The sequence below is a fragment of the Oncorhynchus masou genome, chromosome 6, assembly GCF_036934945.1.
Source record: "Oncorhynchus masou masou isolate Uvic2021 chromosome 6, UVic_Omas_1.1, whole genome shotgun sequence".
Taxonomy (NCBI): Eukaryota; Metazoa; Chordata; class Actinopteri; order Salmoniformes; family Salmonidae; genus Oncorhynchus; species Oncorhynchus masou.
The window spans coordinates 13,523,211-13,538,998 of record NC_088217.1 but is presented as its reverse complement, the minus strand read 5'-3'; the positions used below and the strand labels follow the sequence as shown (position 1 = coordinate 13,538,998).

At 39.5% G+C, this 15,788-nt stretch overlaps 1 protein-coding gene across 4 annotated transcripts in view; it reads right to left on the bottom strand.

Annotated features, from left to right (window-relative positions):
• Positions 1-1,527: 1,527 nt before the first annotated feature.
• The window catches only part of LOC135541381 (cadherin-22-like), a 276,477-nt gene continuing 262,216 nt past the window's right edge, over positions 1,528-15,788 (bottom strand). For all 4 annotated transcript variants that reach the window (XM_064967581.1, XM_064967580.1, XM_064967583.1 and 1 more), the window contains one exon: positions 1,528-3,349. In XM_064967581.1, the coding sequence (XP_064823653.1) occupies positions 2,832-3,349 (518 nt within the window). In that variant the 3' untranslated portion in view covers positions 1,528-2,831. The remainder of the gene's footprint in view (positions 3,350-15,788) is intronic.

Sequence of the window (15,788 nt, the reverse complement as noted above, 5' to 3'; positions counted from 1 at the left end):
AGTTATGCACGCTCAAGTTTTCCCTTTTTTTTGTCTTATTACTTGTTTATTTCACAACAAAAATTATTTGCATCTTAAAATCGGTTGTGTAAATCAAATGACACAACCCCCCAAAAAAATCTATTTTAATTCAGGGTTGTAAGGCAACAAATAGGAATAATGCCAAGGGGGGTGAATACTTTTGGAAGCCACTGTATATTTCCAGCCAACAGTCAAGTTAAAATGTTATTATCTGAATGTTTTTTACTAATCTTGTTCTGGTTCATTATGACCTTGAAGTATAGACATATTAGAAGTCTCCGACTTGTCAATGTTTTGGAAGTACTGTAGATATTCAGCAGGCAGATTAATTTGATTAATGTTAGGGGTGAAATCAATATAAGGGACAGACAGTGGTTACATGTTGGGTTAAGATTAGTGTTAGGTTTAAGGTTAAAGGGAGCATTTGTTTTTTTAAGTTTGGAAAAAAGTTAAATATCCCTTTAAGGCAGTGGTATTCAAACATTTTCTGGAGCCCCATTTTTTTCCCCACAAGTTTGTCACAACCCCATCCTACCCCAAATCTAATGACAACCTTAAATAACCTTTAATTCATTGCATTTTCATCACTCATTAAAATGAAAAGAAACATTTACTCAATTAAAACACACTAGGGGATGAGAACCCTACTTTGAATACCACTGCATTAAGGTTAGGGTTAAGGGGTGATGTCGTTAAGGATTAAGGATATAATTAGGGATAAAGATATGCCAGTGAAATGTCCACTGTCCAACATTTTTCAACATCCTTAGTCAAAATGGCTGACTCAACACTCAAGTGAAATTTTACCTTTAAACTCACAATGGACCTCCTACTGCTCAATTCAGTCCATAGCGCGGAAGACCTGCAATTGGTAGAGTGGTTGACATTTAAAGGCATTGTTACCGCGTTCGCAGAGACAGCATTTGCGGTAAACGCTGCATATGTCGGCTCAATAGGAAATTACCTTTAAAGGTCAACTGCGCTACAACATAGATCTTCTACACTAGGGTTGAGCCCTTAGTCCTTTGAAGCGAAACATGACAAGGCATGACTTGGCCACCACCACAGACCACAAAGATGAGAGACTCAACTCCATATGCTTCAGGATCCTCAGGTAACCTCTACCCATCCTCAGCAGTAATTAGACTTACACATTCTGACTGTACTCTCTCTAGTGGAACCAAGCTATACAATTACTTCCTGGATGCAAGACTATAGATCCCTAAAAATATAAATATCTTCAGTAAATAAGTGTTATCATACCATAATTATGAGGGTAAAGTTTCACGGTATTAAATCGGCTATTATATTATCAAACTGTCCCCTACATTCCCCCCCCTCGGGAATACTGTAGCGACTCTCACAAAGAATGACATAATAAAATAAGATTATGATGTTAAAATTATATTAGATCATAGGGTTGTCTGTTTTTGCAGTGTGGAGAAATAGCCAGCAGAGTATTTAAAAAAACAAAACAATAAAATATTTATTGATTTTTATTTCCCATACATTTGCAAGTTTAAGGTCAACATTAAATAGGTTCTGGATGGTGGGTAGAGGACTTCCATCTCCTCATCCTTTATTCCTGTATCTGTCACCCCTTCACATATCCATCCATCTTCTAAAATAGACCCAAAAGAACAAAAGCGATCAAATCTTTCAGAATATAAAACAAGTTGTTCGCGTATTACACACTCACACATACAAATACTGGAAAGAAAACTAACTCCTCAGGAAGAGTTAGCTTATAGCCAACTCCATGAAACCAACAGTCATTTCATATAGTCCTGGATCACTCGTGTGGATTGTGCCTTATAGCCTTTTAAATGGCGCTGAAAAAGAAAAGCAAAACCCCGGTTATCACATAATGTCCCACAACCTTCATAACCCCTTAGAAATCTTCACAATGCAGTGAAAGTATGTCAACACAAAACCAATCTGTGCACTGAATTGTCTCTTCCTTTGTTCTCTCACTCTTTTATTTTCTGTCGCGCTCTGTCTTCAGTTGTTTATTTTACAAAAGTGTTCCTGAAAAATAAATACAAATATTTCCAATACTGTAGTTGTCTGTGACCCAAATATCACCTTTGTGAAAGCAGTATGTAAAGTTCTATCTATGCTAAGCGCTTCTGTAGAAGCTCTTCTCTCCTCAGGTTCTCACCATAATAAACCTTTTTTTCTTCTTTCTTTCTATATCATTCTTCACTGATGTTCATTGTTACAAGTGGTGCGGTGATTATGGACAAAATAAATAAATAAATACAAAGGAATAAATACTGTAAATATTTTCTTAAATAAATACATATCTCAGATAGCTTGACCCCCTGCTGAGTTTCATAATGTTCATATTTCTCGGAATGTCCTCAGAGCGTCCACTCACACAGCTAAAAATGAACCAAGTCTTTGATTCCAGACAGAACATACCCAGAAACTAATTTGAAAGGTAATGGTATTGTAACCTGTGGTGCCCCACTTATATTTTATTACGTCATACCCCTCTGTTCCTTATTGGAATTAAGGGAAAAGTGAACGGATAACACCTGCTTTTATCCCTCATTGAATCAGCCCACTTTTCACCCTGGAGTTACAAAACCTTTAAAACAATGTTTTGCTTTGAAAAACTTCAAACTTAAAGATTCAAAGCAAGAAAGAATTTTTGACCTAATCGATTTCCGACACACCAACTGGGCTTCAATTCTGGTGCTGTGGAGATGATGGAGGTTGGCTTTATAGGACAGTGTTGACACTGGGCTCCCTTGATACGGTGCTGGGGACAGAGGAGAAGGCAAAGGTTTGGGCTGAGGACACTGCTAGGAGCCCTCTTCCTCAGGATGTCCCGGGGCGTAGTAGCCCGCCAGCTGCCTGAAACGTGGCCCCCAGTCGCTGAGGTAGGAGAAATCCTGCTCGGACGTAGTGGACAGGGTGTGGATAGAGCTGAGGGAGAGGGCCGGCGAGCTGGTGCCTTCAAAGGCGTACGTCTGGAACGAGTCGTAGGGCGGCACTGACAGGTCGGCATCCGCCTGCTCCACCTTCTTGCGGATGTAGCCCTTGAAGAGGGAGAAGTCGGCTGCCCCGCCATCGCCGCTCACCCGCCCCTGGATCCACTGGGGCAGTGCATGCAGATCAGGGCCTGACTCAGAAGATCCACTCTTGGCCTCGGGGAAGTCATAGAGGTTGCGCAGGGCACTCATGTCGTAGGCCTGCGTGTCCTGCTCGCCGCCTCCCTCGTCGTTGTACTTGATGACGTTGTCGCGCATGTCCTCCTCGTCTTCTGACATCCGCTGGCCTTTGCGGTGGCGCTTCAGGGTTAGGATTAGCAGCACCAGGACTGCAGAGGTGGAGAAAGAGCATGGAATTAGGGATTAAGGGGTTTATGGATTAACAGCGGGGAAGTCAGAGCCAAAGATCTGGATTATTATCTGGAGTAGGGAGAAACTTTTCGAGAGTAGCTGGTAAGAGAGTAATTTCACGTAACGGGGAGAAAACTAATGAATTATAGGAATGAACAAAAACATCAGGGGCCATCTGCCCTTTTGTAAAGATTCTCTCAAGCACAATGGGGAATAACACAATTAATGAAGACTTATTGGATTATGCAAGTGGCTAATAAACTTTCAACAGCCTTTTTTGTCATTATCAGGAAAAAGTTTCCCCTTGTCCATCTCTGGTTTTCCAACTTTGATTTCACCCCAAAAAGACAGCCAAGTGAAGTGAAATAACAAAGGGTAACATTTCCAATGCATGAGCATCGATTCTCCATGGGATGCACGAACAAAATCTTTAATTTTGCTCGCCCAGAAATATGTTTTGAAATGCTTAATAGAGGCTGATCCGTCTATCAATACTAATTCAAGTGAAACGTGCTGCGGTGAAACCAGAAAGAAAATCACAGCAGAGATCCCCTGTATTGGGCTCTACCTAGAGAGCGTTTAATGACTGAAAAATGAAGTCTGCGTTAAAAAGGAAAACAATTGAGATGGATCACTAAATACTCTAATGAGACGGAGGAAAAACAAAAGCTGTATCCACCTCAATAAATCAATGAAGGTTTTAATCCAAGCTTACTTTTTTAAATTACCTCCTTTATGTTTGATTAGAAAACATCCACTTAGGAATAGCCCCCTTCTCCAGACATATCGTTTTTCTGGAGGGGCTGTGCTTGATTCGTTAATGAATTAACTATAACTTAATGTCTACCACCAAAGCAAATGTCATCGCTATGACAACAATATTCTAATCAAACGTGTCTATCAATTATGGAAATAAAAAGATAAGATAATTAGAATGACAATATGAATATTCAGACAATATTAATGTATATCATGACTATTATGGAGTAATATAACCATTACTATGTATAATACTGCTATGACCATTACAATTATAATTAGGATTGATGTGAAAACTGTTTCTTCTGTTTGTTAGGATCCGCATTATCCTATGCAGAAGCTACACTTCCTGGGGTCCACAAAAAACACTACAAGTATTTACAAAGTCATTTAGCAGATGCTCTTATCCTGATACACTGATAGACAAGGACAGTCACACAAATTTAAAATACAATGACATACAAACAATACAACTAAAAATGGGTTAAAAAGTATTTAGTCAGCCACCAATTGTGCAAGTTCTCCCACTTAAAAGATGAGAGAGGTCTGTAATTTTCATCATAGGTACACTTCAACTATGACAGACAAAATGCTTTTTAAAAATCCAGAAAATCACATTGTAGGATTTTTTATGAATTTATTTGCAAATTATGGTGGAAAATAAGTATTTGGTCACCTACAAACAAGCAAGATTTCTAGCTCTCACAGACCTGCAACTTCATCTTTAAGAGGCTCCTCTGTCCTCCACTCGTTACCTGTATTAATGGCACCTGTTTGAACTTGTTATCAGTATAAAAGACACCTGTCCACAACCTCAAACAGTCACACTCCAAACTCCACTATGGCCAAGACCAAAGAGCTGTCAAAGGACACCAGAAACAAAATTGTAGACCTGCACCAGGCTGGGAAGACTGAATCTGTAATAGGTAAGCAGCTTGGTTTGAAGAAATCAACTGTGGGAGCAATTATTAGGAAATGGAGGACATACAAGACCACTGATAATCTCCCTCGATCTGGGGCTCCACGCAAGATCTCACGCCGTGGGGTCAAAATGATCACAAGAACAGTGAGCAAAAATCCCAGAACCACACGGGGGGACCTAGTGAATGAGAGCTGGGACAAAAGTAACAAAGCCTATTATCAGTAACACACTACACCGCCAGGGACTCAAATCCTGCAGTGCCAGACGTGTCCCCCTGCTTAAGCCAGTACATGTCCATGCCCGTCTGAGGTTTGCTGGAGAGAATTTGGATGATCCAGAAGAAGATTGGGAGAATGTCATATGGTCAGATGAAACCAAAATAGAACATTTTGGTAAAAACTCAACTCGTCGTGTTTGAAGGACAAAGAATGCTGAGTTGCATCCAAAGAACACCATGCCTACTGTGAAGGATGGAGGAATGGGCCAAAATACCAGCAACAGTGTGTGAAAACCTTGTGAAGACTTACAGAAAATGTTTGACCTCTGTCATTGCCAACAAAGGGTATATAACAAAGTAGTGAGATAAACTTTTGTTATTGACCAAATACTTATTTCCACGATAATTTGCAAATAAATTCATTAAAAATCCTACAATGTGATTTTCTGGATTTTCTTTCCTCATTTTGTCTGTCATAGTTTAAATGTACCTATGATGAAAATTACAGGCCTCTCTCGTCTTTTTAAGTGGGAGAACTTATACAATTGGTGGCTGACTAAATACTTTTTTGCCCCACTGTATCTATTAGAGTGTGTCTGTGTGTGTCTGTGTTTGTGTGTAATTCCCTTCACAGTCATCACCGTTTCAGGAGTTTTGGTTGAATCCTTTTTTAAAGGTCATTTTGTTGTTTGCTTGAGTAATTAAATGGAAAGGATTTTTCTAGGGGGTTGATCAGCTTCAATTTTGCTGATAGAAGCCACAATCTATCAATGTAATTGTCTGCATCATTTCCTATCCGCATATATATTATATATATATATATATATAGGTATAGATATATTTATTTTATGTATATTATTCAACTCCAGTTGAAGTCAGAAGTTTACATACACTTATGTTGGAGTCATTAAAACTCGGTTTTCAACCATTCCACACATTTCTTGATATTAACAAACTATAGCTTTGGCAAGTCGGTTAGGACATCTACTTTGTGCATCACACAAGTCATTTTTCCAACAATTGTTTACAGACAGAATATTTCACTTATAATTCACTGTATCACAATTCCAGTGGGTCAGACGTTTACATACACTAAGTTGACTGTGCCTTTAAACAGCTTGGAAAATTCCAGAAATTTGAGTCAATTGAAGTCGGAAGTTTACATACACCTCAGCCAAAAACATTTACACTCAGTTTACCACATTCCTGACATTTAATCATAGTAAAAAATTGCCCTGTCTAAGTTCAGTTAGGATCACCACATTGTTTTAAGAATGTGAAATGTTAGAATAATAGTAGAGAGAGTGATTTATTTAATATTTTATTTCTTTCATCACATTCCCAGTGGGTCAGAAGTTTACATACTCAATTAGTATTTGGTAGCATTGCCTTTAAATTGATTAACTTGGATCAAACGTTTCAGGTAGCCTTCCACAAGCTTCCCACAATAAGTTGGGTGAATTTTGGCCCATTCCTCCTGACAGAGCTGGTGTAACGGAGTCAGGTTTGTGGGCCTCCTTGCTCGCACATGCTTTTTCAGTTCTACCGACAAATTTTCTATAGGTTTGAGGTCAGGGCTTTGTGATGGCTACTCCAATACATTGACTCTGTTGTCCTTAAGCCATTTTGCCACAACTTCGGAAGTATGCCTGGGGTCATTGTCCATTTGGATGACCCATTAGCAACCAAGCTTTAACTTCCTGATTAATGTCTTGAGACGCTGCTTCAATGTATCCACATAATTGTACTACCTCGTGATGCCATCTATTTTGTGAAGTGCACCAGTCCCTCCTGCAGCAAAGCACCCCCACAACATGATGCTGCCACCCCCGTGCTTTCCGGTTGGGAAGGTGTTCTTTGGCTTTCTCCTCCAAACCCAATGATTGTCATAATGGCAAAACAGTTCTATTTTTATTTCATCAGACCAGAGGACATTTCTCCAAAAAGTACAAACTTTGTCCCCATGTGCTGTTGCAAAACTAGTCTGGCTTTTTATGGAAGTTTTGGAGCAGTGGCTTAGAGAACGTTTTGAATGAAATATAATGATTTAAGTTTTAATGTATTTAAGACAAGTTTATTATTAATCACCCATTCTGATACTGACTCACTCCTTATTTAGAATTTCAGTGAGGTCCATGCTTTGGTTGCTGACATGTAGTGTGGAATCATCCACATAGATAGTCATTTTAGCTACGTGTAAGAGTAACGGCCCAAGGCAACTGGCCTGAGCGACACCGCACTGTACATATCTGATGTTAAAGAAGCTTCCATTGTAGAATACTCTCTGGGTTATATTGGATAAATAACTCTCCAACCATGTGATGGCAGGTGATGTAAAGCCATAACAAATGAGTTTTTCAATAACAATTTACAATCAATAACATGAAAGGCTGCACTGAAATCTAACAATACATGTCCAACTATCATCTTATTATCTATTTACTTTAACCAATCATTGGTCATCTGAGTCAGTGCAGTACAAGTTGAGTGCCCTTCTCTATATGCATGCTGAAAGTCAGTAGTTAACTTATTCTCTGAAAAATAGTATTTGGTCAAGCACAATCCTCTCCATCAGCTTACTAAGAACAGGCAGCAAACTGATTGGACCGTTGATATAGCCATCAAAGGGTTCTTTACAATCTTTATGCAGTGGAATTACTTTAGCTTCCTTCCACACCATGGACACACACTCTTTAAAACTTTGGTTAAAGATCTAGCAAATAGGGATGGTAATACAGTCCACTACCATTCTCAATAGTTTCCCATTAAAGTTGTCTATGCCTGGTGGCTTATCATTATTGATGGATAGCAATAGTTTTTCCACCTCTCCCATACTAACTTGACCAAATTCAATATATAAATTCTTTCCTTTCATTATTAGATCTCTTATACAAAAATATGATGGTTCACTGTTCAATGTTGTCATTTCACTGCTGAGTGATTTCAATTAAATTCTGACCTTGGTTTCTGCCAACTCACTGGTTTAGACTTTACAATTAATCTTCTTGTTTCCAGTATCAGTATGGTAGGCCTACTGCCATTTAAATGTTACAATATGTATCCTAAAATGCAACTGTGAATATACTGCAAATACAGACCTATTATTCAGTGCCTCAGTATTACAGATAAACTCTAAAAAGAAAGAATAACTTAATTCATCTAAATATGCCTTCAGAAAGTATTCACACCCTTTGACCTTTTCCACATTTTGTTGTTCTACAGACTGAATTTAAAATGGAGATTTTGTGTTGCTGGCCTACACATAATACCCCAAAATGTAAAAGTGGAATTATGTTTTTAGACATTTTTACAAATATAAAAGCTGAAATATCTTGAGTCATTAAGTATTCAACCCCTTTGTTATGAATAAGTTCAGCAGTAAAAATGTGCTTATCAAGTCACATAATAAGTTGCATGGTCTTACTCTGTGAGCAATAACAGTTTTTAATTACATTTTTGAATGACTACCTTATTGCTGTACCCCACACATACAATTATCTGTAAGGTTCCTCAGTAGAGCAGTGCATTTCAAACAAAGATTCAACCACAAAGACCAGGGAGGTTTTCCAATGCTTCACAACAAATCTGACATTGAATATCCCTTTGTGCATGGTGAAGTTACTACACTTTGGATGGTGTACACCCAGTCACTACAAAGATACAGGCGTCCTCCCTAACTCAGTTGCCAGAGAGGAAGGAAACCACTCAGGGATTTCACCATGAGGCGAATGGCGACTTTAAGGTTTAATGGTTGTGACAGGAGAAAACTACTCCACAATACTAACCTAAGACGGAAGCCTGTACAGAATAAAAATATGCACATTTTTTGCAACAAGGCACTAAAGTAGAAATGAACTTATGTCATGAATACAAAGCGTTATGTTTGGAGCAAATCCAACACAATACATCACTGAGTACCACTTTTAATATTTTAAAGCATGGTGGTGGCTGCATCATGTTATGGATATTTTTAGGGCGTTTTTGTTAGGGAATTCATGTTAGGGTGTATTTTCCGATACAAATAAGTGGAACAGAGCTAAGCACAGGCAAAATCCTAGAAGAAAACCTGGTTCAGGCTGCTTTCCAACAGACATTGGGAGACAAATTCACCTTTTAGCAGGACAACAACCTAAAATGAAAGGCCAAATATACACTGGAGTTGTTTACCAAGATGACATTGAATGTTACTGAGTGGCCTAGTTACAGTTTTGACTTAAATTGGCTTGAAAATCTGTGTCAATGATTTACAACCGACATGACAGAACATGAATATTTTTTTACAATCCAGGTGTGCAAAGCTCAGAGACCTACCTAGAAAGACTCACAGCTGTAATCGCTGCCAAAGGTGATTCTAACATGTATTGACTTAGGGGTGTGAATACCTATGTGAATTAGATATTTGTGTATTTAATATTCAAGAAATTTGCTAATATTTCTAAAAACATGTTTTCACTTTGTCATTATGGGGTATTAAGTGTAGATGGGTGAGAAATTCCATTTTGAAATTAGTCAAGTATGAATAAGTCAAGTATGTATGGTATGTATGCATACTTTCTGAAGGCACTGAGTGTGTGTGTGTGTGTGTGTGTGTGTGTGTGTGTGTGTGTGTGTGTGTGTGTGTGTGTGTGTGTGTGTGTGTGTGTGTGTGTGTGTGTGTGTGTGTGTGTGTGTGTGTGTGTGTGTGTGTGTGTGTGGTTCACTTACCATGGCCTTGCTCTAGCATACTGTACGTGTTAACCCAGCGGTGTAAAACGTGTTTGATGTTATTTACTTGCAGACACAATTTGCTAAAAATGTCCTCTGTGCATTGCCTTTGGAATCTCAATCCTCCCTGACACTCTATCTTTTGTTTCGATGACCGTTAGCAAGCTGAATAGTGAAGAGTCCATAAATGTAGGTCTATTATCATTCATAGACAGTTTCGATTTGGTTTTGGTCATTTCAACGTCGATTGAGATAGTTTTTTCCCGGGAATCCCAAACTACCCACGGGTAGCGGGCCGGATTGAATGGGTTCGCGGGGCGGTTCCGGGCTGGAACACAAAATTGTGGAGATTGTATGCTGAATAGATGGCAAAAACACTAAATGAAGATGGGACCACTAACCAAGCTTATCCACGGATGAGGAGCTTGAAAAGAAATGGAATAAAAAATAAATGAAAAATAAACATTTGAGGTCACGGTAATCGGTGTTTCAAGGCAATATTACTGTTCAAGAGAACATTACCAGTGAAGGGAAAAGAAACCCTCATTGTTGTGATAGTGTTTGTCATTGAGAATGCACACTACCAAACCAATTGTTTTTAACAATGACCGCTTGCCCAGACATACTGTATATGATATACACAGCCATTTATTTGCATTAATTATAAGAATCTTAAAGAATATCACCTATCTATAAATGCCTCACAAGCTTTACTCAACTGTATAACTCCATAATATCCCAAAATATATAGTCAGGCCAAAAATATGCAAAATAATGTGTTGTATTTTTAAGTTAAGGATTGGGCTCTATGGATCTATTATACTAGTAACTTTGCTATCCGGTCTGCACCAAATACTTAAAGGCACAATGCAGATGTTTTTATCTCATTATATCTCATTTCTGGGTAACAATTAAGTACCTTACTATAACAGTATTCCATAGAAATGTTCAAAAATAAATAAAAATAGTTTTTGGGGTAAAAAAAAAAAAACTATTACTCAGACAAAAAAAAAAATCATTTTCACTGCACTGGGCCTTTAGTGCTCTAACCCCTCACACTACTAAAGTCACACATTGTGAATGTGAGAGATATGGCCTGACCATTAACTCAAAGAAAATGAATGACAGTACACTATTTTTTTTTAATTGTGTGTGTCAGTGAACCCTTATATCTTGAAGGATTTGATAGACTTCTATTGGATTCGCAGCTTGATGCAAAGCACAAGCCCTTAGGCAATATACAGTCCTACCCTTAACTGTGACCTTGAGACGCTGAAACTTTGATTGTTTCACCTTTCTTTCATGTTTTTTTCCTCTTATGGGAAAGAGCAAAATGCAATAGTGACAAGCATATTAATCTGTATTAAAAAAATGTGTCTTCATTTGCTGTAAATTACTTGAAAAATAAGACTGGGAGTCGTAGAGAAAATGGCCTGCGTTCCCATCTGGAGAGCTGCGTTTGAAGAAAGGAAGATGAGGACTGTTGATCGTCTAGAGCCTCTTGTACAATAACTCTTCATCTAGCCACTTCTCTTAACCTACATTGTCTCCATGATGCCATGGGGAGATGGATGTCTTTGATCATTGTGGGAGTTTTTCCTCCGCATTCACCATCATTGGAGACAGTTAATAGCCAGGTCCAGCCAATAGACACGGGTCATACTAACCTCTTGATGCATGCTGCTGTGCATGCCAAACATGCACTTGGTTATTACTCTCAATTCCCAATGGTGAAGAGGGTAATGGGAGGGGGAGATCTTGATTATACGACTCCTCTACTAACCAATCAGTGGTGTGGTTGGTAAACTGTGTGAGTGATATAAACTGCATGCGAGATGGGAGGGGCAGTGTTTTTCTTCTTTTAGTGGAAATGGAAAATCAGAGGTAATCCATTGGCTGCTTCATTCCTCTTAGAGATATTAACTTACGTTATATGTTACGGTTATTCGCCGCATTACAGCGACGGTGATATATAGCAAAGTCACATTTTGCATGTTATGCATGGAATAATGCATCACAGCCTGTTGTATATGTCCTGCAAACAGTGGCCAAATCCTGTAGTATAGTACCTGCCTCGCCAACATGTGGCTGCTCCTCTGTGTACAGATGTTCTGATAAGCGGTCCTGACAAGACAGCTAATTTACCCTTGGGCTGTGCCTAGCCGCACGAGGCCAAGAGTTCATCTTGGCAGATGGGGCTTAATTGGTACGGATGTGCGCAGATGCCTCGCCAAAATGGATTTATCACGTCACTCACTAAATTAACTGATGGAAGGATTGTTTATTTGTTGCTAATTAGGCAGAAATTTGTTTTCATTTCGCTCATCATGCCACAATTGATCTAATAGGTTACTTGGGCGCCTCCGGGGAGCTGGGTTCTCCAACCCAACCACACTCAGAAACACGTACAGAACAATGGGTGAGTTTGTGTTCGTGTGTGTTCTGTATGTGCGTCTAGGCTCTGTGTGTGGTTCTATTCTCTGTGTGTGTGCGTGTGTGTGTGTGTGTGTTCTATTCTCTGTGTGTGTGCGTGTGTGCGTGTGTGTGTGTGTGTGTGTGTGTGTGTGTGTGTGTGTGTGTGTGTGTGTGTGTGTGTGTGTGTGTGTGTGTGTGTGTGTGTGTGTGTGTGTGTGTGTGTGTGTGTACGCTCTGTCTGTGTGTTCTGTGTGTGGGTGGATCGTTGGGAAGTCATTGCCACCACACAAGCAGTCAGTTGTTTTGCTCCAGTACATCTCTCCCATTAACACACAAGGTGGCTGTTAACACAGCGCCGTCCATTCTCGTTCCGCTATCTCCCATTAACATACAAGGTGGGTGTTAACACAGCGCTGTCCATTCTCGTTCTGCTATCTCCCATTAACACACAAGGTGGCTGTTAACACAGCGCTGTCCATTCTCGTTCCGCTATCTCCCATTAACACACAAGGTGGTTGTTAACACAGCGCTGTCCATTCTCGTTCCGCTATCTCCCATTAACACACAAGGTGGCTGTTAACACAGCGCTGTCCATTCTCGTTCCGCTATCTCCCATTAACACACAAGGTGGCTGTTAACACAGCGCCGTCCATTCTCGTTCCGCTATCTCCCATTAACACACAAGGTGGCTGTTAACACAGCGCTGTCCATTCTCGTTCCGCTATCTCCCATTAACACACAAGGTGGCTGTTAACACAGCGCTGTCCATTCTCGTTCCGCTATCTCCCATTAACACACAAGGTGGCTGTTAACACAGCGCTGTCCATTCTCGTTCCGCTATCTCCCATTAACACACAAGGTGGTTGTTAACACATACGGTGGTTGTTAACACAGCGCTGTCCATTCTCGTTCCGCTATCTCCCCATATGGCAAAGAAACAGTACAGTACAGTTGAAGTCGGAAGTTGACATACACATACACTTGGAGTCATTAAAACTTGTTTTTCAACCACAAATTTCTTATTAACAAACTATAACAAACTATGTTGTTTAGGACATCTACTTTGTGCATGACACAAGTCATTTTTCCAACAATATTTTACAGAGATTATTTCACTTATAATTCACCATATCACAATTCCAGTGGGTCAGAACTTTACATACATTAAGTTGACTGTGCCTTTAAACAGCTTGGAAAATTCCAGAAAATGATGTCATGGCTTTAGAAGCTTCTAACCAGCTAATTGATATCAGTTGAGTCAATGGAAGGTGCACCTGTGGATGTATTTCAAGGCCAACCTTCAAACTTTGTGCCTCTTTGCTTGACATCATGGGAAAATCTAAATAAATCAGCCAAGACCTCTGAAAAAAATGGTGGACCTCCACAAGTCTGGTTCATCCTTGGGATTTCCAAAGGCCTGAAGATACCACGTTCATCTGTACAAACAATAGTACGCAAGTATAAAGACCATTGGACTATGCAGCTGTCATAACGCTCAGGAAGGAGAACATACTTCAGTGCGAAAAGTGCAAATCAATCCCAAAACAACAGCAAAGAACCTTGTGAAGATGCTGTAGGAAACAGGTACAAAAGCATCTATATCCACAGTAAAATGAGTCCTATATCATCATAACCTGAAAGGCCGCTCAGCAAGAAAGAAGCTACTGCTCCAAAACTGCCATAAAAAAAGCCAGACTGCGGTTTGCAACTGCACATGGGGACAAAGATCGTACTTTTTGGAGAAATGTCTTCTGGTCTGATGAAACAAAAAGAGAAATGTTTGGCCATAATGACCATCGCTATGTTTGGAGTAAAAATGGTGGAGGCTTGCAAGCCGAAGATCACCATCCCAACCGTGAAGTACGGGGGTGGCAGCATCATGTTGTGGGGGTGCTTTGCTGCACAAAATAAATTATGTGGATATATTGAAGCAACATCTCAAGACATATTTATACTAGGCAAGTTAGTTAAGAACAACTTCTTACAGCCTAGGAACAGTGGGTTAACTGCCTTGTTCAGGGGCAGAACGACTGATTTGTACCTTGTCAGCTCGGGGATTAGATCTTGCAACCTTTCGGTTACTAGTCCAATGCTCTAACCACTAGGTTATCTGCCGTCCCACATCAGTCAGGAAGTACAGCTTGGTTGCAAATGGGTCTTCTAAATAGACAATGACCCCAAGCATTCTTCCAAAGTTGTGGCAAAATGGCTTAAGGACAACAAAGTAAATGTATTGGAGTGGCCATCACAAACCCCTGACCTCAAACCTATAGAACATTTGTGTGCAGAACTGAAAAAGCCTGTCGGAGCAAGGCCTACAAACCTGACTCAGTTACACCAGCTCTGTCAAGAGGAATGGGCCAAAATTCACCCAACTTATTGTGGGAAGCTTGTGGAAGGCTACCCAAAACGTTTGACTCAAGTTAAAATTTCTTATGGCTGGGGGGCAGTATTGAGTAGCTTGGATGAATCAGTTGCCCAAAGTAAACGGCCTGCTCCTCAGTCTCAGTTGCTAATATATGCATATTATTATTAGTATTGGATAGAAAACACTCTAAAGTTTATAAAACTGTTTGAATGATGTCTGTGAGAAAACAGAACACATATGGCAGGCAAAATCCTGAGGAGAAATCAAAACAGGAAGTGAGAAATCTGAGCTTCGTATGTATTCACCACAATTCCCAATGAAATCCTCTTGAGACATTAATGATGTTGCACTTCCTAGGGGTTCCACTAGATGTCAACCATCTATAGAAATTAATGAGACTTCTACTGTGTTGTGGGACTGAATGAGAGCAGAATCTGTCAGTTAGCCATTTTCTGATCACGCTCATTCCTCATGGTATCCACTTGCGTTCCATTGCTCATCAAGACACAAAGGAATACTCTGGTTGGAACTTTATTGAAGCTTTATGTTAAAAACATCCTAATGATTGATTCTGTACTAAGTTTGAAATGTTTCTTCAACCTGTAATATAACTTCTGACGTAACGCTGACCAGAATGAGCGTTTAGATATGTATACCAAACGCGCTAACAAACGGAGGTATTTGGACATAAATAACGGACATTATCGAACAAAACAAACAAAGGGAATATTTATCATGTAATGTCTTGTTTATGTTGACGCCAACATGGAGGCTATTGTGACTATTTCTTCTAGCGCCGTCTCAGATTATTGCATGGTTTGCTTTTTCTGTAAAGTTTTTTGAAATCAGACAGAGCAGTTGCGGGTATGTCTATAATTCCATGTGTATAACTTGTATTATCATCTACATTTATGATGAGTATTTCTGTTGAATGATGTGGCTATGCAAAATCACTGGATGTTTTTGGAACTAGTGAATGTAACTCACCAATATAAACTCATATTATGATAAATATGAACTGCATCAAACAAA